The sequence below is a fragment of the Palaemon carinicauda genome, chromosome 1, assembly GCF_036898095.1.
Source record: "Palaemon carinicauda isolate YSFRI2023 chromosome 1, ASM3689809v2, whole genome shotgun sequence".
Classification (NCBI taxonomy): domain Eukaryota; kingdom Metazoa; phylum Arthropoda; class Malacostraca; order Decapoda; family Palaemonidae; genus Palaemon; species Palaemon carinicauda.
Genome location: NC_090725.1, coordinates 304,361,188 through 304,381,649, shown reverse-complemented (window position 1 = coordinate 304,381,649; position 20,462 = coordinate 304,361,188). Strand labels below are relative to the sequence as shown.

At 51.2% G+C, this 20,462-nt stretch overlaps 1 protein-coding gene and 1 long non-coding RNA gene across 3 annotated transcripts in view; one reads left to right on the top strand and one right to left on the bottom strand.

Moving 5' to 3' along the window:
- Nucleotides 1–20,462, top strand: part of LOC137658535 (uncharacterized) — a 211,264-nt gene that overhangs the window by 143,036 nt on the left and 47,766 nt on the right. The gene's annotated exons all lie outside the window — the stretch shown is intronic.
- Nucleotides 1–20,462, bottom strand: part of LOC137645467 (exosome complex component MTR3-like) — an 82,527-nt gene that overhangs the window by 39,398 nt on the left and 22,667 nt on the right. Inside the window, exon 3 of the mRNA XM_068378275.1 lies at nt 17,995–18,125. Within this exon, the coding sequence (XP_068234376.1) occupies nt 17,995–18,125 (131 nt within the window). The remainder of the gene's footprint in view (nt 1–17,994; nt 18,126–20,462) is intronic.

Here is a 20,462-nt window from a genome sequence, read left to right as displayed (position 1 = left end):
CGACTGGGGAGGCCGGGGGTGAAGCCGTCGATGATCCTAAGGAAGACCTTCGCCTAAGGTATGGATCATTCTGCCCAACCGGGCAACTCTGCTGACGCTATGGCATAGAGGTTCAGAGACACTGAATTCGCTGACAGAGACGGCAGGCGCGATATCCTTGGCTGATCACAGAGATTGAGCGGAAATGGGCATCGGGAAGCTGTCATTCGGATGAGTAACCTTAAGCATCCTTCCAGAGAAAAACCTGCAATCCTAGAGTTCGTGAACTCCTTTTAGGACTATGCCCCCCCGGGGGAGTCTCCCGTGCCATCTGTTCCTGACAGGAGGAAACTGCAATTGGACACCTTGTCCCAGTTGTCGTAGCCGATAACTTAGGCCGACGTGATTGAAAGAAAAGGGCACTGGAGCCCTGCAGAGTCTGGAAGAAAGAGCCTTGGAGGAGTGAAAACGGAAGTCGATTGCCTCCTCACAGCCGCTGTCTAAGTCTCTGTCCTTGGGCACGAACAAACTCTTCTCAAGGATGGAAGGGTGTCTGAGGTCGTCGACCTCCACAGATGAGACACCCGAAGGAAGCCCTCAGTCAGCGCGTCCAGATGGTACAACATCGAGCTTGTCCGCAAGTTAGATACTTAACGACGAAAGGCCAAGGTGCCTGAGCTCGAGAGGAGGAAAGTACCCATGCTCTTCCTGTAGCTTCCTTGAACCCAACCTCGGGCCGTAACCGAGGAGGGAAAGAACCTGGTAAGCTCCCAGAGGAAGGGGTAGGCAGTCACCCCTTGTCCGATGGAGAAATCTCGAACGGAAAGCCCCCCCCGCCAAAAATCCTTCCAGGGAATGACGGGGAAGGGCTAACCAGGTTCAGGAAAGAGGAGTGTTGCTCAGATCTCCCTTAAGTTTCTCCTATTCTTGCAAGTGCCATGCTCTGCGTTTACGGGGTGAGGCCGTGTTCTGAAAATACGCTCCAGAACAACTCGCCAGGCTGGCCATGCTGCGAAAACACCATTGGGAATCGTGGTCGCAATCGCCCTGGAGCTCGCGCGACGGTAATTCAAAGATTTTCGCGTGGGCGAACGTGGAAGCGCCCATGCGCGGTAACGCAAACGAAGGTGAGCGAAGGAGCGCAGAAGGAGGGCGAGCGTGGTAGGAAGGGCGAGAGCTGGTGGTCGGCGAGCGATAACCCATAGACGAGCAATGGATACTGCAAGAAATAAGCCGACGTTTGTGCGAAGAAACACTGTAGGTTCGCGCGACGGAACACCATCCGTCCGCGTGATGGAACACCGTTGGTTCGCGCGTGGGCGAACATTGGAGAGCATGGGCGCGGACGCGCATGAGCGTAGACGTGCAGGCACGAGGGCGTGTGGGCGCGCAGGCGAATGGTCGCGCAGGCGCGCAGGTGAGCATCGCGCAGGCGAGCGGTCGCGCAGGCGAGCGGTCGCGCAAGTGAGCGGTCGTGAGGGTGGGCAGGTGGATGAGCGCGAGTCCGAGGCGGCGAACGCAAGCGTTAGCGCGATGGCGAGGAAACGCGCTGCCGCGTGGGCGAGGAAGACCGCTGGCGATATGGATCAACAAGCGATCGGTGGTGAGCTGGTGAGCGCTAACGCGCAGGTTGGCGATGGCGCGTTGTGTTATGCCGATGCGATGGTCAAGCAGCATGCGCAGGTGAACGATGGCGAGCCGCATGCGCAGGAGGGCGGTCGCGCGATGGCGAGCCGCATGCGCAGGAGGGCGGTCGCGCGATGGCGAGCCGCATGCGCAGGAGGGCGGTCGCGCGATGGCGAGCCGCATGCGCAGGAGGGCGGTCGCGCGATGGCGAGCCGCATGCGCAGGAGGGCGGTCGCGCGATGGCGAGCCGCATGCGCAGGAGGGCGGTCGCGCGATGGCGAGCCGCATGCGCAGGAGGGCGGTCGCGCGATGGCGAGCCGCATGCGCAGGAGGGCGGTCGCGCGATGGCGAGCCGCATGCGCAGGAGGGCGGTCGCGCGATGGCGAGCCGCATGCGCAGGAGGGCGGTCGCGCGATGGCGAGCCGCATGCGCAGGAGGGCGGTCGCGCGATGGCGAGCCGCATGCGCAGGAGGGCGGTCGCGCGATGGCGAGCCGCATGCGCAGGAGGGCGGTCGCGCGATGGCGAGCCGCATGCGCAGGAGGGCGGTCGCGCGATGGCGAGCCGCATGCGCAGGAGGGCGGTCGCGCGATGGCGAGCCGCATGCGCAGGAGGGCGGTCGCGCGATGGCGAGCCGCATGCGCAGGAGGGCGGTCGCGCGATGGCGAGCCGCATGCGCAGGAGGGCGGTCGCGCGATGGCGAGCCGCATGCGCAGGAGGGCGGTCGCGCGATGGCGAGCCGCATGCGCAGGAGGGCGGTCGCGCGATGGCGAGCCGCATGCGCAGGAGGGCGGTCGCGCGATGGCGAGCCGCATGCGCAGGAGGGCGGTCGCGCGATGGCGAGCCGCATGCGCAGGAGGGCGGTCGCGCGATGGCGAGCCGCATGCGCAGGAGGGCGGTCGCGCGATGGCGAGCCGCATGCGCAGGAGGGCGGTCGCGCGATGGCGAGCCGCATGCGCAGGAGGGCGGTCGCGCGATGGCGAGCCGCATGCGCAGGAGGGCGGTCGCGCGATGGCGAGCCGCATGCGCAGGAGGGCGGTCGCGCGATGGCGAGCCGCATGCGCAGGAGGGCGGTCGCGCGATGGCGAGCCGCATGCGCAGGAGGGCGGTCGCGCGATGGCGAGCCGCATGCGCAGGAGGGCGGTCGCGCGATGGCGAGCCGCATGCGCAGGAGGGCGGTCGCGCGATGGCGAGCCGCATGCGCAGGAGGGCGGTCGCGCGATGGCGAGCCGCATCCGCAGGAGGGCGGTCGCGCGATGGCGAGCCGCATCCGCAGGAGGGCGGTCGCGCGATGGCGAGCCGCATCCGCAGGAGGGCGGTCGCGCGATGGCGAGCCGCATCCGCAGGAGGGCGGTCGCGCGATGGCGAGCCGCATGCGCAGGAGGGCGGTCGCGCGATGGCGAGCCGCATCCGCAGGAGGGCGGTCGCGCGATGGCGAGCCGCATGCGCAGGAGGGCGGTCGCGCGATGGCGAGCCGCATCCGCAGGAGGGCGGTCGCGCGATGGCGAGCCGCATGCGCAGGAGGGCGGTCGCGCGATGGCGAGCCGCATCCGCAGGAGGGCGGTCGCGCGATGGCGAGCCGCATGCGCAGGAGGGCGGTCGCGCGATGGCGATCCGCATCCGCAGGCGGGCGGTCGCGCGATGGCGATCAGCATCCGCAGGCGGGCGGTCGCGCGATGGCGATCAGCATCCGCAGGCGGGCGGTCGCGCGATGGCGATCAGCATCCGCAGGCGAGCGGTCGCGCGATGGCGATCAGCATCCGCAGGCGAGCGGTCGCGCGATGGCGATCAGCATCCGCAGGCGAGCGGTCGCGCGATGGCGATCAGCATTCGCAGGCGAGCAGGCGAGCAGGCGAGCGGTCGCGCGGGCGCGCAGGCGAGCGGTCGCGCAGGCGAGCGGTCGCGCGGGCGAGCGGTCGCGCGGGCGAGCGGTCGCGCGGGCGCGCAGGCGAGCGGGCGCGCAGGCGAGCGGGCGCGCAGGCGAGCGGGCGCGCAGGCGAGCGGTCGCGCAGGCGAGCGGTCGCGCAGGCGAGCGGTCGCGCAGGCGAGCGGTCGCGCGGGCGCGCAGGCGAGCGGTCGCGCAGGCGAGCGGTCGCGCGGGCGCGCAGGCGAGCGGTCGCGCAGGCGAGCGGTCGCGCAGGCGAGCGGTCGCGCAGGCGAGCGGTCGCGCAGGCGAGCGGTCGCGCGGGCGAGCGGTCGTGAGGGTGGGCAGGTGGATAAGCGCGAGTCTGAGGCGGCGAACGCAAGCGTTAGCGCGATGGCAAGGAAACGCGCTGCCGCGTGGGCGAGGAAGACCGCTGGCGATATGGATCAACAAGCGATCGGTGGTGAGCTGGTGAGCGCTAACGCGCAGGTTGGCGATGGCGCGTTGTGTTATGCCGATGCGATGGTCGAGCAGCATGCGCAGGTGAGCGATCGTGCGTTGGCGAGCAAGATGCGAAGGTGAACGATCGCGAGCAGCATGTGCAGGAGGGCGATCGCGCGATGGCGATCAGCATGCGCAGGAGGGCGATCGCAAGATGGCGATCAGCATGCGCAGGAGGGCGATCGCAAGATGGCGATCAGCATGCGCAGGAGGGCGATCGCAAGATGGCGATCAGCATGCGCAGGTGTGCGGTCGCGCGATGGCGATCAGCATCCGCAGGTGTGCGGTCGGGCGATGGCGATCAGCATCCGCAGGTGTGCGGTCGGGCGATGGCGATCAGCATCCGCAGGTGTGCGGTCGGGCGATGGCGATCAGCATCCGCAGGTGTGCGGTCGGGCGATGGCGATCAGCATCCGCAGGTGTGCGGTCGGGCGATGGCGATCAGCATCCGCAGGTGTGCGGTCGGGCGATGGCGATCAGCATCCGCAGGTGTGCGGTCGGGCGATGGCGATCAGCATCCGCAGGTGTGCGGTCGGGCGATGGCGATCAGCATCCGCAGGTGTGCGGTCGGGCGATGGCGATCAGCATCCGCAGGTGTGCGGTCGGGCGATGGCGATCAGCATCCGCAGGTGTGCGGTCGGGCGATGGCGATCAGCATCCGCAGGTGTGCGGTCGGGCGATGGCGATCAGCATCCGCAGGTGTGCGGTCGGGCGATGGCGATCAGCATCCGCAGGTGTGCGGTCGGGCGATGGCGATCAGCATCCGCAGGTGTGCGGTCGGGCGATGGCGATCAGCATCCGCAGGTGTGCGGTCGGGCGATGGCGATCAGCATCCGCAGGTGTGCGGTCGGGCGATGGCGATCAGCAGTCGAGGGTCGCGCGATGGCGATCAGCAGTCGAGGGTCGCGCGATGGCGATCAGCAGTCGAGGGTCGCGCGATGGCGATCAGCAGTCGAGGGTCGCGCGATGGCGATCAGCAGTCGAGGGTCGCGCGATGGCGATCAGCAGTCGAGGGTCGCGCGATGGCGATCAGCAGTCGAGGGTCGCGCGATGGCGATCAGCAGTCGAGGGTCGCGCGATGGCGATCAGCAGTCGAGGGTCGCGCGATGGCGATCAGCAGTCGAGGGTCGCGCGATGGCGATCAGCAGTCGAGGGTCGCGCGATGGCGATCAGCAGTCGAGGGTCGCGCGATGGCGATCAGCAGTCGAGGGTCGCGCGATGGCGATCAGCAGTCGAGGGTCGCGCGATGGCGATCAGCAGTCGAGGGTCGCGCGATGGCGATCAGCAGTCGAGGGTCGCGCGATGGCGATCAGCAGTCGAGGGTCGCGCGATGGCGATCAGCAGTCGAGGGTCGCGCGATGGCGATCAGCAGTCGAGGGTCGCGCGATGGCGATCAGCAGTCGAGGGTCGCGCGATGGCGATCAGCATCCGCAGTCGAGGGTCGCGCGATGGCGATCAGCATCCGCAGTCGAGGGTCGCGCGATGGCGATCAGCATCCGCAGTCGAGGGTCGCGCGATGGCGATCAGCATCCGCAGTCGAGGGTCGCGCGATGGCGATCAGCATCCGCAGTCGAGGGTCGCGCGATGGCGATCAGCATCCGCAGTCGAGGGTCGCGCGATGGCGATCAGCATCCGCAGTCGAGGGTCGCGCGATGGCGATCAGCATCCGCAGTCGAGGGTCGCGCGATGGCGATCAGCATCCGCAGTCGAGGGTCGCGCGATGGCGATCAGCATCCGCAGTCGAGGGTCGCGCGATGGCGATCAGCATCCGCAGTCGAGGGTCGCGCGATGGCGATCAGCATCCGCAGTCGAGGGTCGCGCGATGGCGATCAGCATCCGCAGTCGAGGGTCGCGCGATGGCGATCAGCATCCGCAGTCGAGGGTCGCGCGATGGCGATCAGCATCCGCAGTCGAGGGTCGCGCGATGGCGATCAGCATCCGCAGTCGAGGGTCGCGCGATGGCGATCAGCATCCGCAGTCGAGGGTCGCGCGATGGCGATCAGCATCCGCAGTCGAGGGTCGCGCGATGGCGATCAGCATCCGCAGTCGAGGGTCGCGCGATGGCGATCAGCATCCGCAGTCGAGGGTCGCGCGATGGCGATCAGCATCCGCAGTCGAGGGTCGCGCGATGGCGATCAGCATCCGCAGTCGAGGGTCGCGCGATGGCGATCAGCATCCGCAGTCGAGGGTCGCGCGATGGCGATCAGCATCCGCAGTCGAGGGTCGCGCGATGGCGATCAGCATCCGCAGTCGAGGGTCGCGCGATGGCGATCAGCATGCGCAGGTGAGCTAGTAGCTGGCGAACCATGTTCCTTCAGAAGAGTTGGAGAACGTTGGCGTGCCGGCTGTAACACACGCGGGCGATCCGGAGATCGCCGAGAGGCAGGTGATCGCTGGCGAGCTGATGATCGCTGGCGAGCTGATGATCGCTGATGAGCAGAAGGCTACGCGTGGAAGCCTGCGTAGAAGAAGAGTCCTTGACCCCGACCTGAACCGAAGTTCTAGATCGCGAGGGCGAACGTGGGCGCACAGGGCGCGTAACAGTTACCAACAGGAACAGCAGGGATGATCATCATGAAAGCGCTGACGAACAGGAGAGCGCTGATGGGCAGAAGAGCGCCTGTGCGTTAACACTGAGCAGGAGCAGGAGAGAACACAGCAGAAGGGCGCGCAGGGAAAACCTGACACGCAAGGGAAGAACCCCCGTGGGTGGCAACCCTTTGCCCCGAAGGGATCGTTGTCCGCCGTGAGACTGATGTCCGTCGGAAGACCGCTGTCCGTCGGGAAGACCGTTGTCCGTCGGGAAGACCGTTGCCCGTCGGAAGACGAGATCAGACTGCTGTCCATTTGCACCAAGGCGGAAGATCGAGAAAAAGGAGTTGTAGGCTGCAAACGGAGATTCAAAAAGGCGCCTCAAGCACCCTTATAGGGAGATGAGAGGCCCTTACGACGAGGCGGACGGTGGGCCTTACGGCGAGAGAGGCCAACAGCAACAGAAGAAACCTCCGAAGAGGAGTCTCTATGAGTGTACTCTCTCGCGAACGAAAGAGAAACACTTCGTAGAAGAGACAGGTCAGCAGTGACCTAAAAGGAGCAATCCTCCGAAGAGGAGCTCCTGCAGTTGCCCAGCCCCTTGAGCGAAACTGCAGGTGTGACCGCTCAGCACCAAGAGCATAGTCGCACGAAAAAAAGGCAAGAGGAGAACCCTCCATAAGGGGAAAAACTCAAGCCTGGACAGGAAAAACTTCCCTCGGAAGGAAAGTTACCTGGCCAAGGAGGCAAGCCTCCTGAGAGTTCTAAAATGAACTGGAGAGCTGTCCGTCGTCACGGGAGTACTTCCAGTAGAAGGAGACACGCCCCTGACGAAAACACAAGGGGGGAGGCAGCAACAGCCGAATCTCCAGGACTCAACAAGACAGCTCACACCGTTGCCATATTACAGAAACGAACTAGATCGGTAACTGTAAAAAAATAAAACAAAAAAACATTAGTACACATTCATTCCCCCGGGAAGGCTCCGAAGAGGAATCCCGAGGGAAAGGAAACAAGAATTACACAACAGGCACGTGCCCTCACAACCACTTACACTCACGGAAGGAGAGCTGTAACCAAAACAGAATTATAATAATTATAATTATGTAACTATGTAATTATGTAATTTAAAAATGAATGAACACTAAAGAAAGAACAAAAACCCCGAAAGGAATCGTTCTACAAAGCTGAAAAATCAACAAATACAATTAGATTCATAAACTAATTGAGACAAACGTACGGCGTAGCAACCCCCCCACACGGAAAGGAAGCTACAAGGGAGTAGTAACACGTAGTAAAAGAGTGAACAACCTCAAGAGAGAGAGAGAGAGAGAGAAAGACATAAATCAAACTCGATCGCCACCCAACGCCGTGGCGGCCAACTGCCAAGGAAACCACGTAGATAAGTACACTACACACACAAATCTGAAAAGGAAACTTACTGATTTCTATACTCAAATATGTATACAAACATGAAAACATGTTTACATATATATTGAGTAAATGAAAAGTAAGCGATTAAGTAAAGACAAAACAAACAATGGCTGCCAAGAGAGGACCAAGACAGAGACGTCTGTCACAGTCCGAGCCAAAAGTGAAAGTGAAGCAGTTCACCGGTGTGTGAGGGGGGAGGGGTAGCTAGCTACCACTCCCCTACCCCCCCGCTAACTAGCGCGGGGGTAATACACCCTCGTTAAATTCTAATGGCTCGCCATTTCAGCTGCGCTAAAAGGTAAACCCTGTGTAAATAGCGTGGTTTGTATTTCGGTTACGGAACAAAGAGCTTTTTAGTATTACCAGGTTACTTCATTCTATCTTTCTATTATAGGCTAGTGTTTGTTTAATACTTAGATCCTGTTCGTGTTAGAGTCCCATATTCTAGGTTAGTTGGCCTGCTTTCGAGCTGCCTCCCGTTCCCCCTCCCCCTAGTCCCACCCTCTCCCCGCTCTGGCCTGGGAGTCGGGTCTGGACCTTCATCCGAACTCCGCCATGAGTTTTCGCTACTATGAGCTGGGAACACATAACTTTCCTATTAATCTAGTGCGCCCCTTCGGCAGGGAATCCTCCCCTCGTTGGCCCTTCGCACCTTGACTCCGGCTACGGCCCCCTTTTTCACACGACAAACACACCTATCTCCGCCCCCTTTTTTCACCTTCTCCGGTAGTCACCTACCAGAGCTCTTATTCGGGGATCATTTTAATTTAATTAATTTTATTTTATATATTTCATTATGTATCAAGGATCTTTCCCCCCCCCCCGGATCTCCGACGCACTACGGAGCTCTCCCATACCATTATGCCTAAAAATTTTTGTCAATAATTACTTAGGAGCTCCGGCTCCTCTATATGCACGATACGTAATACTCCGGTCTACTACGGAGTATACGTACTCTCCTATTTTTATCATTGTAGTAATTACGGCAGAGCTCCGGCTCCCTTTATTGCACGAACCCATTCCTTCACATCAACTAGAATCTCCCTTATTCATAGCTCTTACTTATTATTATTCTTAAGTTAAGTTAGAGCCTCCGGGAGTCTTTGTACTTATTTAACTTTTTTATTACAGAAAGTTCGCTGTGCCGCCAAGGGCTGCTCTGCAACCTTTTCGGACCCGGTAGGCCATGACGTCTGCCGGTCCCACGCCCACTGTGCGATCTCCTTCGTCCAAAACCTGGCCAGTCCCCTTACATAGTCTGGTTCCCGGAGGCGTGCACACTCTGCTATGAGCTATCATCTATTCTCCTCAATGATGACGTAAGATTTCTCAATTTTACCATTCATGCTAATATTTTATTGAGGTTACGCTTATTATATAGATGTTTTCACTTATTATATTTAATGTTCCTATGAGTTTGCCTTTTGTCGTTCTAAAGTTACTCCCCTCTTCCAGGCTGACGAGAATTCGCTCCGGACGGCCAAAACCAGCCTCCGGACTTGGGTATCTGGTTTTGGGAGGAACGCCCCGACTGGTTGCCCTTACCTCCTCGACGGAGACATGGCCTCCCGGTTGTTCCCTGGTTCTTCCTCGGCCGCCGTACCCTTCGAGCAAGCCTCTCCTATGATCGACTCTAGCAGGGCGGCCCTGACAGTGGAGGAGGAACACCAGCTCTCTGGCGACGTCTCCGCCCTTGACATCCACACCGAGCCTATGGATGAGCAGGTTAGTGGTGCAGAATTGGCAGACTCCTTTCTTTCCCCTACTTCTTCCTTCCTCGGCTTTGACAAGCCTCCGGCTTCCCCTTGGGGGGGGTTCCGTCTCGGTCCGCCCCAAGGTTAAGCCAATAAGAAAAAACAAACCAAAACCCATTAATCCAGCTTCGCCATTATCCATATCACCGGTCCCCGGACCTTCCTCAGCCCCCGACATCCCAATGATGTCACAGACTCCTCCTCCTACTAAAGGACAAAAAAGTAAGTCCGCGAAGTCCAAGGCTTCAGCTGCGGGAGCTCCTCGGAGCCCCCGATAACCATGACTATGATACAGGATATGATGGAATCGAAGTTGCAGAAGCACTCAGGTATCATAACGGAGCTAAAGGACATGGTGGCTAGCCTCCTCCGTGCTGGGTCTCGGCCTGGTCCGCCCGTAGGCCCTGACACCTCTAAGCTACCGCCCTTTGACAAGAATAACCCTTGGCGGTTCGCTCGGCATGCTCCTTATTTGGACGGCACACTTACTCTAGAAGGCTTGGGGACCCCTCCTTTAGACAATCTGGAGTTCTACCCTGCTGATCTCCAGTTCCCCTTCAATGGTTTCGTTCGCCTGAAGGAACATGCCCTGATCCGGATGGACAAAGTACCAAAGGAGACAGTTATATTCCCTAAAGAACAAGCCCAAGCTGTCTGGGCTCGTACTCTCTCGGAATGGGGATACGTCAACTCCAAGTTGACTCCCCATAAGGGTGCGTACACTATTTTTATGACTCTCCGTCCATCCCGTCTCCTCTTACGGATAAAATGGCAGAATTGACTATTCAATCAGTTAAGGACGGCATCCCTATGCCATCCCTTAAGGAGACAGACCCCAACTCTCTCCTCGTACCAGGCCTGTCTGAGCTTTGGCACGATGCCTCGGCTACTTTTACGGTGGGTAAACTCGACCCGGACTGCGCCTCCTCTCTCTTCTCGGAGAAACTCCCCAAGCTTCCGGATCATTTATTAAAATTGGAATTCGAAGCAAGAAACCGGCTGGCTAGGTCACTCAACTCGTTAGTATCCTCAGAGTTGATATCTTCCCTTTACAGTGACGAACCTCTCTTTCGGGTTCTGGCAAAAAATCTTCTATTGACGTTCCAAACAGAACTTCATGACTTCTGGACGGCGAGAACGAACTGCAGAAAACACGTTCTCGCCGAAGCCTCTATTAGGCATGAGCCTAATAGGCTTATTGCCTCCTCCTGCTGGGGTAAAACTCTCTTCCCTCAGGAAGAGGTCGACAAAGTCCTCCAAGACGCGGCGAGGGCTAACCAGAACCTACAAGTTCGATGGGGCCTTTCAAACAAACGAAAGTTTGAAAATGTAATTAGACAACCTTTTTCTAAAAGAAAACAAAGGTCCTTTACCCCATATAAGACCAGCCGTGGCCAGCTTCACCATTCACCAGGCCCTCACTCTTCAACTCCCTCTACCTCCAAAGCCGCCCCTCCACAACAGATTGTGTTCGTCCTGGCACCTCAAGGTACCCAACCGGCTCCTATGGCATCTTGGATGACCTCCCCTGCCTTCAATCGGGCTTACGAAACCTCGGGTTCCTTTCGAGGATACCCTAGAGGCAGCAACAGGGGTAGAGGTCAGTTCCGTCAACGAGGCGGACCTAGAGCCAGAGGTTCCCGAGGAGGACGAGGGGCTAAATTCAACACCAACCAATGAGATGAATCAGGTAGGAGGGAGACTATACCGATTTCGAGACCAATGGACCTTCAGTCCTTGGGCCCACAGTATAGTCTCCAAAGGCCTGGGCTGGAAGTGGTCACAAGGTTCCCCACCTCCGACAGTGACCTCCTTCCAGAAGCCCACTCCCATCCTAGAAGAGTACACCAAGGACCTATTGAAGAAAAAGGCCATAAAGAGGGTAAGAACACTGAAGTTTCAAGGCCGCCTGTTCACAGTCCCGAAAAAGAATTCGTCGGCGTTGAGAGTTGTCCTAGACCTGTCCAAACTGAATTCTTACATTCTTTGCGACAGGTTCCGTATGCTGACTATCTCTCAGGTACGGACCTTACTTCCCCGTGGGGCCGTCACCACCTCTATCGATCTTACCGATGCCTATTATCACGTCCCAGTAGCAAGAAACTTCTCTCCTTACCTCGGCTTCCGCCTAGGCAAGAAATCCTATGCGTTCAAAGTGATGCCCTTCGGCCTCAGCATCACCCCCAGGATATTTACAAAACTAGGGGAGACGGTGTTAGAACAGCTCAGGAGCCAGGGAATCATGGTGATAGCTTATCTGGACGACTGGCTCATCTGGGCACAGACGATTCAAGAATGCCACAAGGCTACGACCAAAGTGGTTCAGTTTCTACACAAGCTGGGATTTCAAGTCAACTTGCAAAAGTCTCGCCTCCAACCAGCAAGCCAATTCGAATGGTTAGGCATCCGCTGGGACCTCACAAATCACAAACTGTCTCTTCCCCCCAAAAAGGTCAAAGAGATAGCATCAAAGACAAGGCACTTCATCAGGAACAAACAGGTGTCAAGAAGAGCCTTAGAAAGAGTTCTCGGCTTACTCCAATTTGCTTCAGTGACAGACCTCTTATTGAAAGCCAAACTCAAGGACATCAACCGAGTTTGGAGGAAGAGAGCTACAACAAGCTTAAGAGACAAGATATCAAAGATCCCCTCAGTCTTAATAAGAAGACTCCGGCCATGGTCAAAGCTAGAGAACCTATCCAAATCGGTTCCTCTGCAATTCCCTCCTCCACGGGTGACGATCCACACAGACGCGTCTCTCAGTGGTTGGGGGGGCTACTACAAACAACAGATGTTTCAGGGCTCCTGGTCCCTTGCTATGAAACAGTTCCACATCAACGTGTTAGAGGCCATGGCAGTATTTCTGACCTTAAAACGACTATCCCCTCCACGATCAACTCATATCAGGATAGTCTCCGACAGCACAGCAGTAGTCCACTGCATAAACAGAGGCGGATCAAAATCTCCCAACCTGAATCAAGTCCTGGTCATGATTTTTACCTTGACAGTCGAAAAGAACTGGTTCCTGTCAGCCACTCACCTAGCAAGAGTCCAGAACGTGATAGCGGACTCACTATCCAGGACGAAACCACTAGAATCAGAATGGTCCCTAGACACGAATTCATTCCGGTGGATATCCAGGCTGGTTCCTGGTCTCCAGGTAGACAAATTTGCGACACGACTCAACCACAAACTTCCCTGTTATGTGGCCCCGAACCTGGACCCTCAGGCTTATGCTATGGACGCATTAACCCTGGATTGGAACCGTCGGAAGAAGATTTACCTATTCCCTCCGGTGAATCTTCTGATGAAAGTTTTACCCAAACTACGCTCCTTCCACGGAGCAGTGGCTTTGGTGGCACCAAACTGGCCAAAAAGCAGTTGGTTTCCTCTCCTCCTCGAGTTGAAACTCCGCCCCTTCCGGATCCCATTCCCCAAGCTGACACAAGTACTGTAGTCCAAACACAGACTGTGTCAGATTCCTCAAGGATAGCACAAACCCTAACTTTGTGGATTTCATGAAATTTGCAGCCCACAAGGACGCAAATATTGACCCGGAAAATGTCCTCTTTATCGAATCAGACAAGAGGGACTCCACACTTAGACAATATAATTCGGCTGTTAAGAAACTAGCAGAATTTCTAAAGAATTCAGAAGATACTCGAATGACCCCTAATTTGGCCATTTCGTTTTTTAGGTCCCTATTTGACAAGGGCCTAGCAGCTAGTACTATAACCACGATTAAGTCAGCTCTGAAAAAGATCTTCCAAGTAGGTTTCAATAATGACCTAGCAGATTCCTATTTTTCATCCATTCCAAAAGCCTGTGCTAGGCTCAGACCTTCTGTTCGTCCACAAAAGGTCTCATGGTTTCTGAACGATGTCCTAAAGCTCGCTTCAGACACCGATAACGAATCCTGCTCCTACATCTCGCTTCTTAGGCAGACCTTATTTCTTACAGCCATGGCCTCAGGTGCTAGAATCTCAGAATTAGCAGCTCTCTCCTGTAATCCTGAAAACATAGATTTCCTCCCGTCAGGAGAAGTCCTACTCTCTCCAGATAGAGCTTTCCTAGCCAAAAATGAGGACCCACAAAATAGGTGGTCCCCTTGGAAAATTATTCCTCTACCCCAAGATGCTTCTCTGTGTCCAGTTGCTACACTTCGGGCCTTTTTAGCTAGGACTGCCTCAAGCTCATCTGGCCCCTTGTTTGTCAGGGAACAAGGGGGTACTATTTCCATCCAAGGCATCAGACAGCAAATCCTTTATTTCATCAAGCAAGCTAACCCGGAATGTTTTCCACATGCACATGATATCCGGGCTGTAGCAACCTCCATCAACTATTTCCAGAACATGGATTTTGATGACCTTAAGAAGTATACAGGTTGGAAATCTCCTATGGTTTTCAAATGCCACTATTTAAAGAATTTACAGGCCCTTAAATTCCCTACGATTGCAGCCGGGAGTGTCATCTCCCCTCAATAATCTTACCTTCCTTCCTTTTCGTCCAACTCTCTTCCTTCTCCCTCCTACCTGCCACTCTCACCACGACGCCTCTCCCCTTGGTGGTTTTGTTTAGCCCCAGACCTACGTTATGTCATTGTTACCTTGTCATGTTGGTTACTTACCTTTTAATTGTATACTGTATAGCCTTGCCTTGGAATTTTATGCCATTCATACCATTACTACTTTAGCCACGTAAGGATTTGGTACTTTGTGAAGATTGGATTACATCGCTTTACTCTGTTTGCACAGTATTCTTACTATGTCCCATTATGGCATTTCGTTTTTACACTTGTATTTGTTATTTTTGTATGCTTTACGTTCCTTAATATAGTAACCTCCAGATGTTCATGATGTTTTTTATTATCCTTATTTATTTTTAGGGGCTTGGAAGGCATTCTCTGGTATATTTTCACCGGGCGTCACAGGTCAACCCAGAAAAGGGATTTTGACGAAGGAAAAATCTATTTCTGGGGAGATACCTGTGACGCCCGGTGAAACCCTTCCCTTGTTTTCCCCTTCCCTTTCCTTTCCAAGCCATCTTTGTTACATACAGAAGGATGTCTAGATGGCGCTCGAGTCGGGCGTCGGTGGAGTGGATCAGGTTGGTGTAGCTAGTGCCGCTATAGCGGCTCTTCCTTATTGACGAAGGAATTATCTAAATGGAAGACGACCTGTGAATAGTGGTTTTCACACCCCCTATCTTTATACACGACGCCCTTAGGGTGCTCGCGCAAGGGTAGTAACCTCTGCATTCCATGCTTTTAACTTTCTCTGGTATATTTGGAAGTATTTATATCAGAAAAGTGAGAAGAAGGACCCTTTTCACCGGGCATCACAGGTATCTCCCCAGAAATAGATTTTTCCTTCCTCAAAATCCCTTTTCACAACAAGAAAAATAGCAGTATCTAAAGGGGCACTCAGTAGAGAGCATGCATTCGCCATGCCAATCAGTCATAATTTTCTCTAACTTCCCTGTATACTTGTACTTCAATGTATTTTCTTCACAATTTAACTGTCCGCAGGTTAAACCCCACTTGTCCAAGTTTCATTGAAATTGCTAAGGTAGTTTTTGTGTAATGTTGTTCACAAACCAAAAACCAGCATACTTGTATTTTGATGTATTTTCTTCAAAAGCTAGTTGATTTGTCCTTGGGTCTTACCCAACATGTCCATCAAGTTTTGTCAAAATTGGTTCAGTAATTTTGACAATGTTGTTCACATGCAAAAAATAAACTAACAAAATATTTGCCGTTTACTTTGAATTCAATTAATTTTTAAGTACTGCTGCATATTTATACTTTAATGTACTTTATTCAAAATGTTACAGATTCATCCTTGGGTCATACTCAACATGACTACCAAGTTTGATCAAAATTGGTACAGTAGTATTTGTATAAAGTTGCTCATAAACAAAAGACGGGTGAAAGCACACCCTTCGCTATACTGTACAGTAATAATGGAGTTTTTTATTGAAAAAATTTAACATTTTTTTGCTATATATATATATATATATATATATATATATATATATATATATATATATATATATATATATATATTATATATATATATATATATATATATATATATATATATATTATAGTAATTATTATTATTTGCTGTTTAATTGCCCTAATCCCATCTGACAAAGTGTCCCAAGTAAAAATAATTTTTTCTTATAGAGCAGGCATGCCGCCTGCCCTACAAGAAAAAATTAGTAGGGAACTGATATGGTAGAGAGTACGGTGTACTAAGCAGAAGAAACAACACTGTAAATAGTAGAGTCGAGTGATCTCCTTGTCCATCCAAGAAAAACTATACAACCCTTGGAAAAGGAACAAAAAATGATAGTGAGAGCATCAACTAAAAATTATGCCAAAGTCAGAGCAGCTTCAACAGTGTGCTCTGCTGTGGAACTAAAAAACGAGACGGGTATTCCTATGCGTTTTATTACATAGTTATTCGTATCACTGACAAATACCATCATAATGCAATTGCTGCTTCTCATATAAAAACACATTTTCCATGAATAGTGTTTCACATACTCGTCCCCAGAAACAATAACAAAGTGGTACAGAAAAAGTATCAGTGGCAGTCAAACTTTAAGTATTGTATTACTGTCCAAACCCTGCTGACTGTTTATGCAAATAATGAACCCCAATGCTGTGGGATTCTCCTTTTAGCTTGAAGTTTCCTTATTTTACAAGCCTGGAACTGTCTCATGAAAAGGTCTAACCTGACTAAAAAAGATCTGTCTTGATGTTAATTAAAAATCTGCATCACAAACATATTAGGACTTGCTTTTGAAAAAAGGTTTTGGATGGATGAGGGTTTCTTGTACTGTATATATGAACAGTGGAGGCTATGCATTTATATAGGAATGTCCAACATGTGAGCTGTTTATTTTTAGTCAAATAACTTTTTCAGTCTAGTTACTGTGTTACTGTCAAGTCTTAATCATTATCATACGACCATTTTTTTCATCACAGTACCTTTATTTTTCCTTTTGAAATATTCTATTTTTGTAAACAGTAGTAAGCGTTTCCTTTCATAAAATGTCTCCTCCTACGCCACCAATTTTTTAATGTGTTATTTACTTCCTTTCTAAAATCTTACCCAAGATTTGAGATATTTATTATATATATTGCTATGATTTTTCCCAGAATTAAATCAAAGGTCATACTGTTTTATTCGGCAAACTCACGATATAATAAATAATAGTGAAATCCTAAGTTCCAGCAAGGTCCCCTTGCCCAGTATAATATTAAAGGGTGGTGGCCAGTGCCCATTTCTTTCAAGACTCTCTACCTCTTGCCCAGATCTCGTGGCATTCCACCATACTTTTTGCGTAGTGAAAAGTTAGTGTGGTTGGCATTCTGACACTAGGAAGTCTGCGTGCTACGTCAGGCCAAAATCGGCAAACCACTGTATCGCAAAAAATAGCCTCTAACAATGTATGATTAGAATAAAATGTTCTAAAAACCTTTACTATTTCAATTACTGTACCTCAAAATGTTTAACTAAAAGCAGTGATGTTTTTAGAGTACAGTACTTGTACAACTGTCTCTAAATGCCCAATGTGATAAACTGTGTTATTACCAGGATTGACTACTGCAACTCTATCTACTACACTTTACCAAAAGTGCAACTTGAGAAATTACAAAACATAATAAACAGAGGAGCAGGACTGATAAAAGATGTCCCACCTAGAGAAAGGATCACCCCTATACTAATCAATTTACACTGGCTGCCAATTAAAGCGAGAAATTAATTTAAAATATGTTCAATAACCCACCAAGTTATCAGAACCGGTCGTCCAAAATACTTAGGAGAATTGCTACATTATTGCGCAGCTAACAAATCGTGTCGACACGAGAATAGTTACAGATGGCTTCAAACTGTTGGAACCTAGATTTATGTCCACTTTGGGCTCCAGCGCCTTTAAAGATGCGGCCCCGAGACTATATAATAAGCTCCCATGAAAACATTCAAATGATTGAAGACATTAAGGCTTTCAAGAGGAAACTGAAGACTTTCTTATTTCACGAGTCTTTTGACAGCGACGATTTAACAGTAAATGAACAATACGTGATCTGAAAAGATAAATACTCTGAACGAACAAGGTAAAACGACAGTGGAGGTCCTGTAGAGAGTGGGGTTCCCCTGTTGTATGGGACCGGAAAAGCAGCCATCAAAGTAAAGTAAGTAAGTAACTTATGTACAGTATATACAAAAACATATTTTGTCCATAATTAGCTGCATTGTCTTCCAGTGGAAATTAGTTATGGCAATAATACATACCTGTCCCGTCAACTTGAAGTCGTTACCTCTCTGGATGTCTTTAGGGCCATAAACACCACAACACACTTTAGTATTTCCCATTTCCAAATATGATGAACCTTTGGCTTGACTTATAATGCCCACATTCATAACTGGAAGAGAGCAAATACCATTATTATTTCTTAACATTTAAAAGATTCAAATTGTGAAAATTATTTAATTGCACAGTAAAAGACATTAAAAAATATTTTGTAAACTGTAATGTTTACAAATAAATCAATGATGCTAAGCTACAAACCTCTTAAATAAAAGAAAAAAAAAAGTAAAAAAATTGCTATATTCAGTTTTCCATATTTCATCAAGATTGTCTCCTTAGCTGGCCCTAATGTGTAACAAAATTCATGAAGCCCATTGTACATGATCAAAGAAAACTTGAAATTTGCACAAAAGGTGTATTTGAACCTTTTAAAATATTTCACAAGCATTGTCAAACAACTTTTTAAAATCTCTTAATCCTATTACAGCTAAAGATTCTTAAGAGCATTCCTTCCATTGTCAACCAAGGCATGTTTGTCCCTAAATCCATGTACTTTTCTTCTGTTCTCATATTACCAAACACCAAACTATCAAAATCTTGTTACCAAACTGGCCCATCACTAGAAATAATCCTTTAGGCCATTCCAATGAAAATATATAAATTTGAAGTAAAAAATATTCATAATAATAAACATGCTAGAATCCCCAGGAACAATGGTGATAGCTAAAAGAGTTCCTTAAAATATTTGCATGTTGTTTAGTCAAATCAGTCCCTTGCCTATGATTAAGTACAGAAGCACATGTGGCAATGGCAATAAGTTTCCCTTCATTCCCTACATGCGACTATAAAATACCAGGGTCATAAAACATCTTGGAATAGGAACAATAAACCCTCTTCCCAAATGACAAGGGAAATGTATAGACCTTTTCCTAGTACACATCATCAGATAATACAAAGAATACAATTACTCGAGAAGATTACAGATCCACATGTGCTGCAATTGGAACTGATGTGAGCTAATGCAAATACTATATGTAATTGCCTAAGAAGCATACAGTATATACCTCTGTCTGAATGAACACGCCTTTGATAATTACACTGTTTTCACAGGCAAGACCTGTGTTCTTATAAAAAAAAGGAAACATTTATAAAATTCTCAAATCTAACAATACATAGAATAAGACAAACCATACTTTATCTATTTAGAGTAAAATCATAACTTAATATCATTTAATAGAAGTGTCAATTAAAATTTTCAAGAATAAGAAATATCAAAAATTTTAAGTAATATTTATTTTTCCTAACATACTTACCGAGAACTACTTTCTTAGGAGTTACCTGTAATTTCCTCTCTACCGACCAGAGTTTTGTGTAGTATACCCTAAACCCGTTTTCTATGGAGGGCTAACCCGGGAGTAAGAGAACGTGCCCCGAGGGTAGCCTTTGCGCTAGGTCGAGGTCCGCTTGGGTCGTGAGCGCCAGTAAGTTCCTCGGATGTTGCAAAAATTCTTGCAAGGGCAGAGAGGCACTCGGGGAAGGTAGGGAGGGCCATTACCCGTAAGTAGTTCTCGGTAAGTATGTTAGGAAAAATAAAAATTACTTAAAATTTTTGATTTGTTCCAACACGAATACTTACCTCGAACTACTTTCTTAGGAGACTTACACTTTAGGAGGTGGGAGTGCCTTCCTGACCCTCAGACCCAGCAAGCGGAAGCCAAGAGGCCTAGGTATAAAAAACAAAACATACTAGGAAAACGGACGATAGGGTAACTACACAAAGAGCTCACGTTAGTGTCTAAGTACTCACCTTTTGAAAAACTTCTTCTGATGTTGAGTCCAGTAACGCAGTTGCAGAGACGTGTTATCCAATGGTTACAAGAGGGTTATCTCCGATAAGGATAGGAAAAACGGGAATTAGGGTGAAAGGGAACGAACCTGTGTCTCCCGGTTTGCTATCCACGAATGAGCCTGGGGCTTTTACCGTTAAATCACTTGGAGCGCAGAGATGACTGTTCCAATGGAGAACCCGTCTAAAGACCTCCTTGAGTAGTCCTTGAGGTAATGGGCAGTAAAGGTTGACTGGTTCGACCAGGTACCTGCACGAAGGATCTGACCCACTGCCATGTTTTTCTCAAAGGCTAAGGACGTGCTCAAACCCCTGATGTCATGGGGTTTGGGAGCGCCTGGTAAGGCCAGTCCTTCTTCCTTGTAGGCCCTGGCAATAACTTGTCTCAACCAGAAGGAAATGGTATTCTTCGATACCAGTTTCTTAGTAACACCTGTGGAGACGAAAAGGCTCTTGATGCCTGGCCGGAGATGTGCAGTCCTTTCAAGGTATTTTCTAATGGCACGGACAGGGCATAACCTCAAATCCTCAGGATTCCCCGTCCTAGGAATAGCTGGCAGAGAGAAACCTTCGAATTTTGGGTCCCAGACAGCTGGGTTCTGGGTT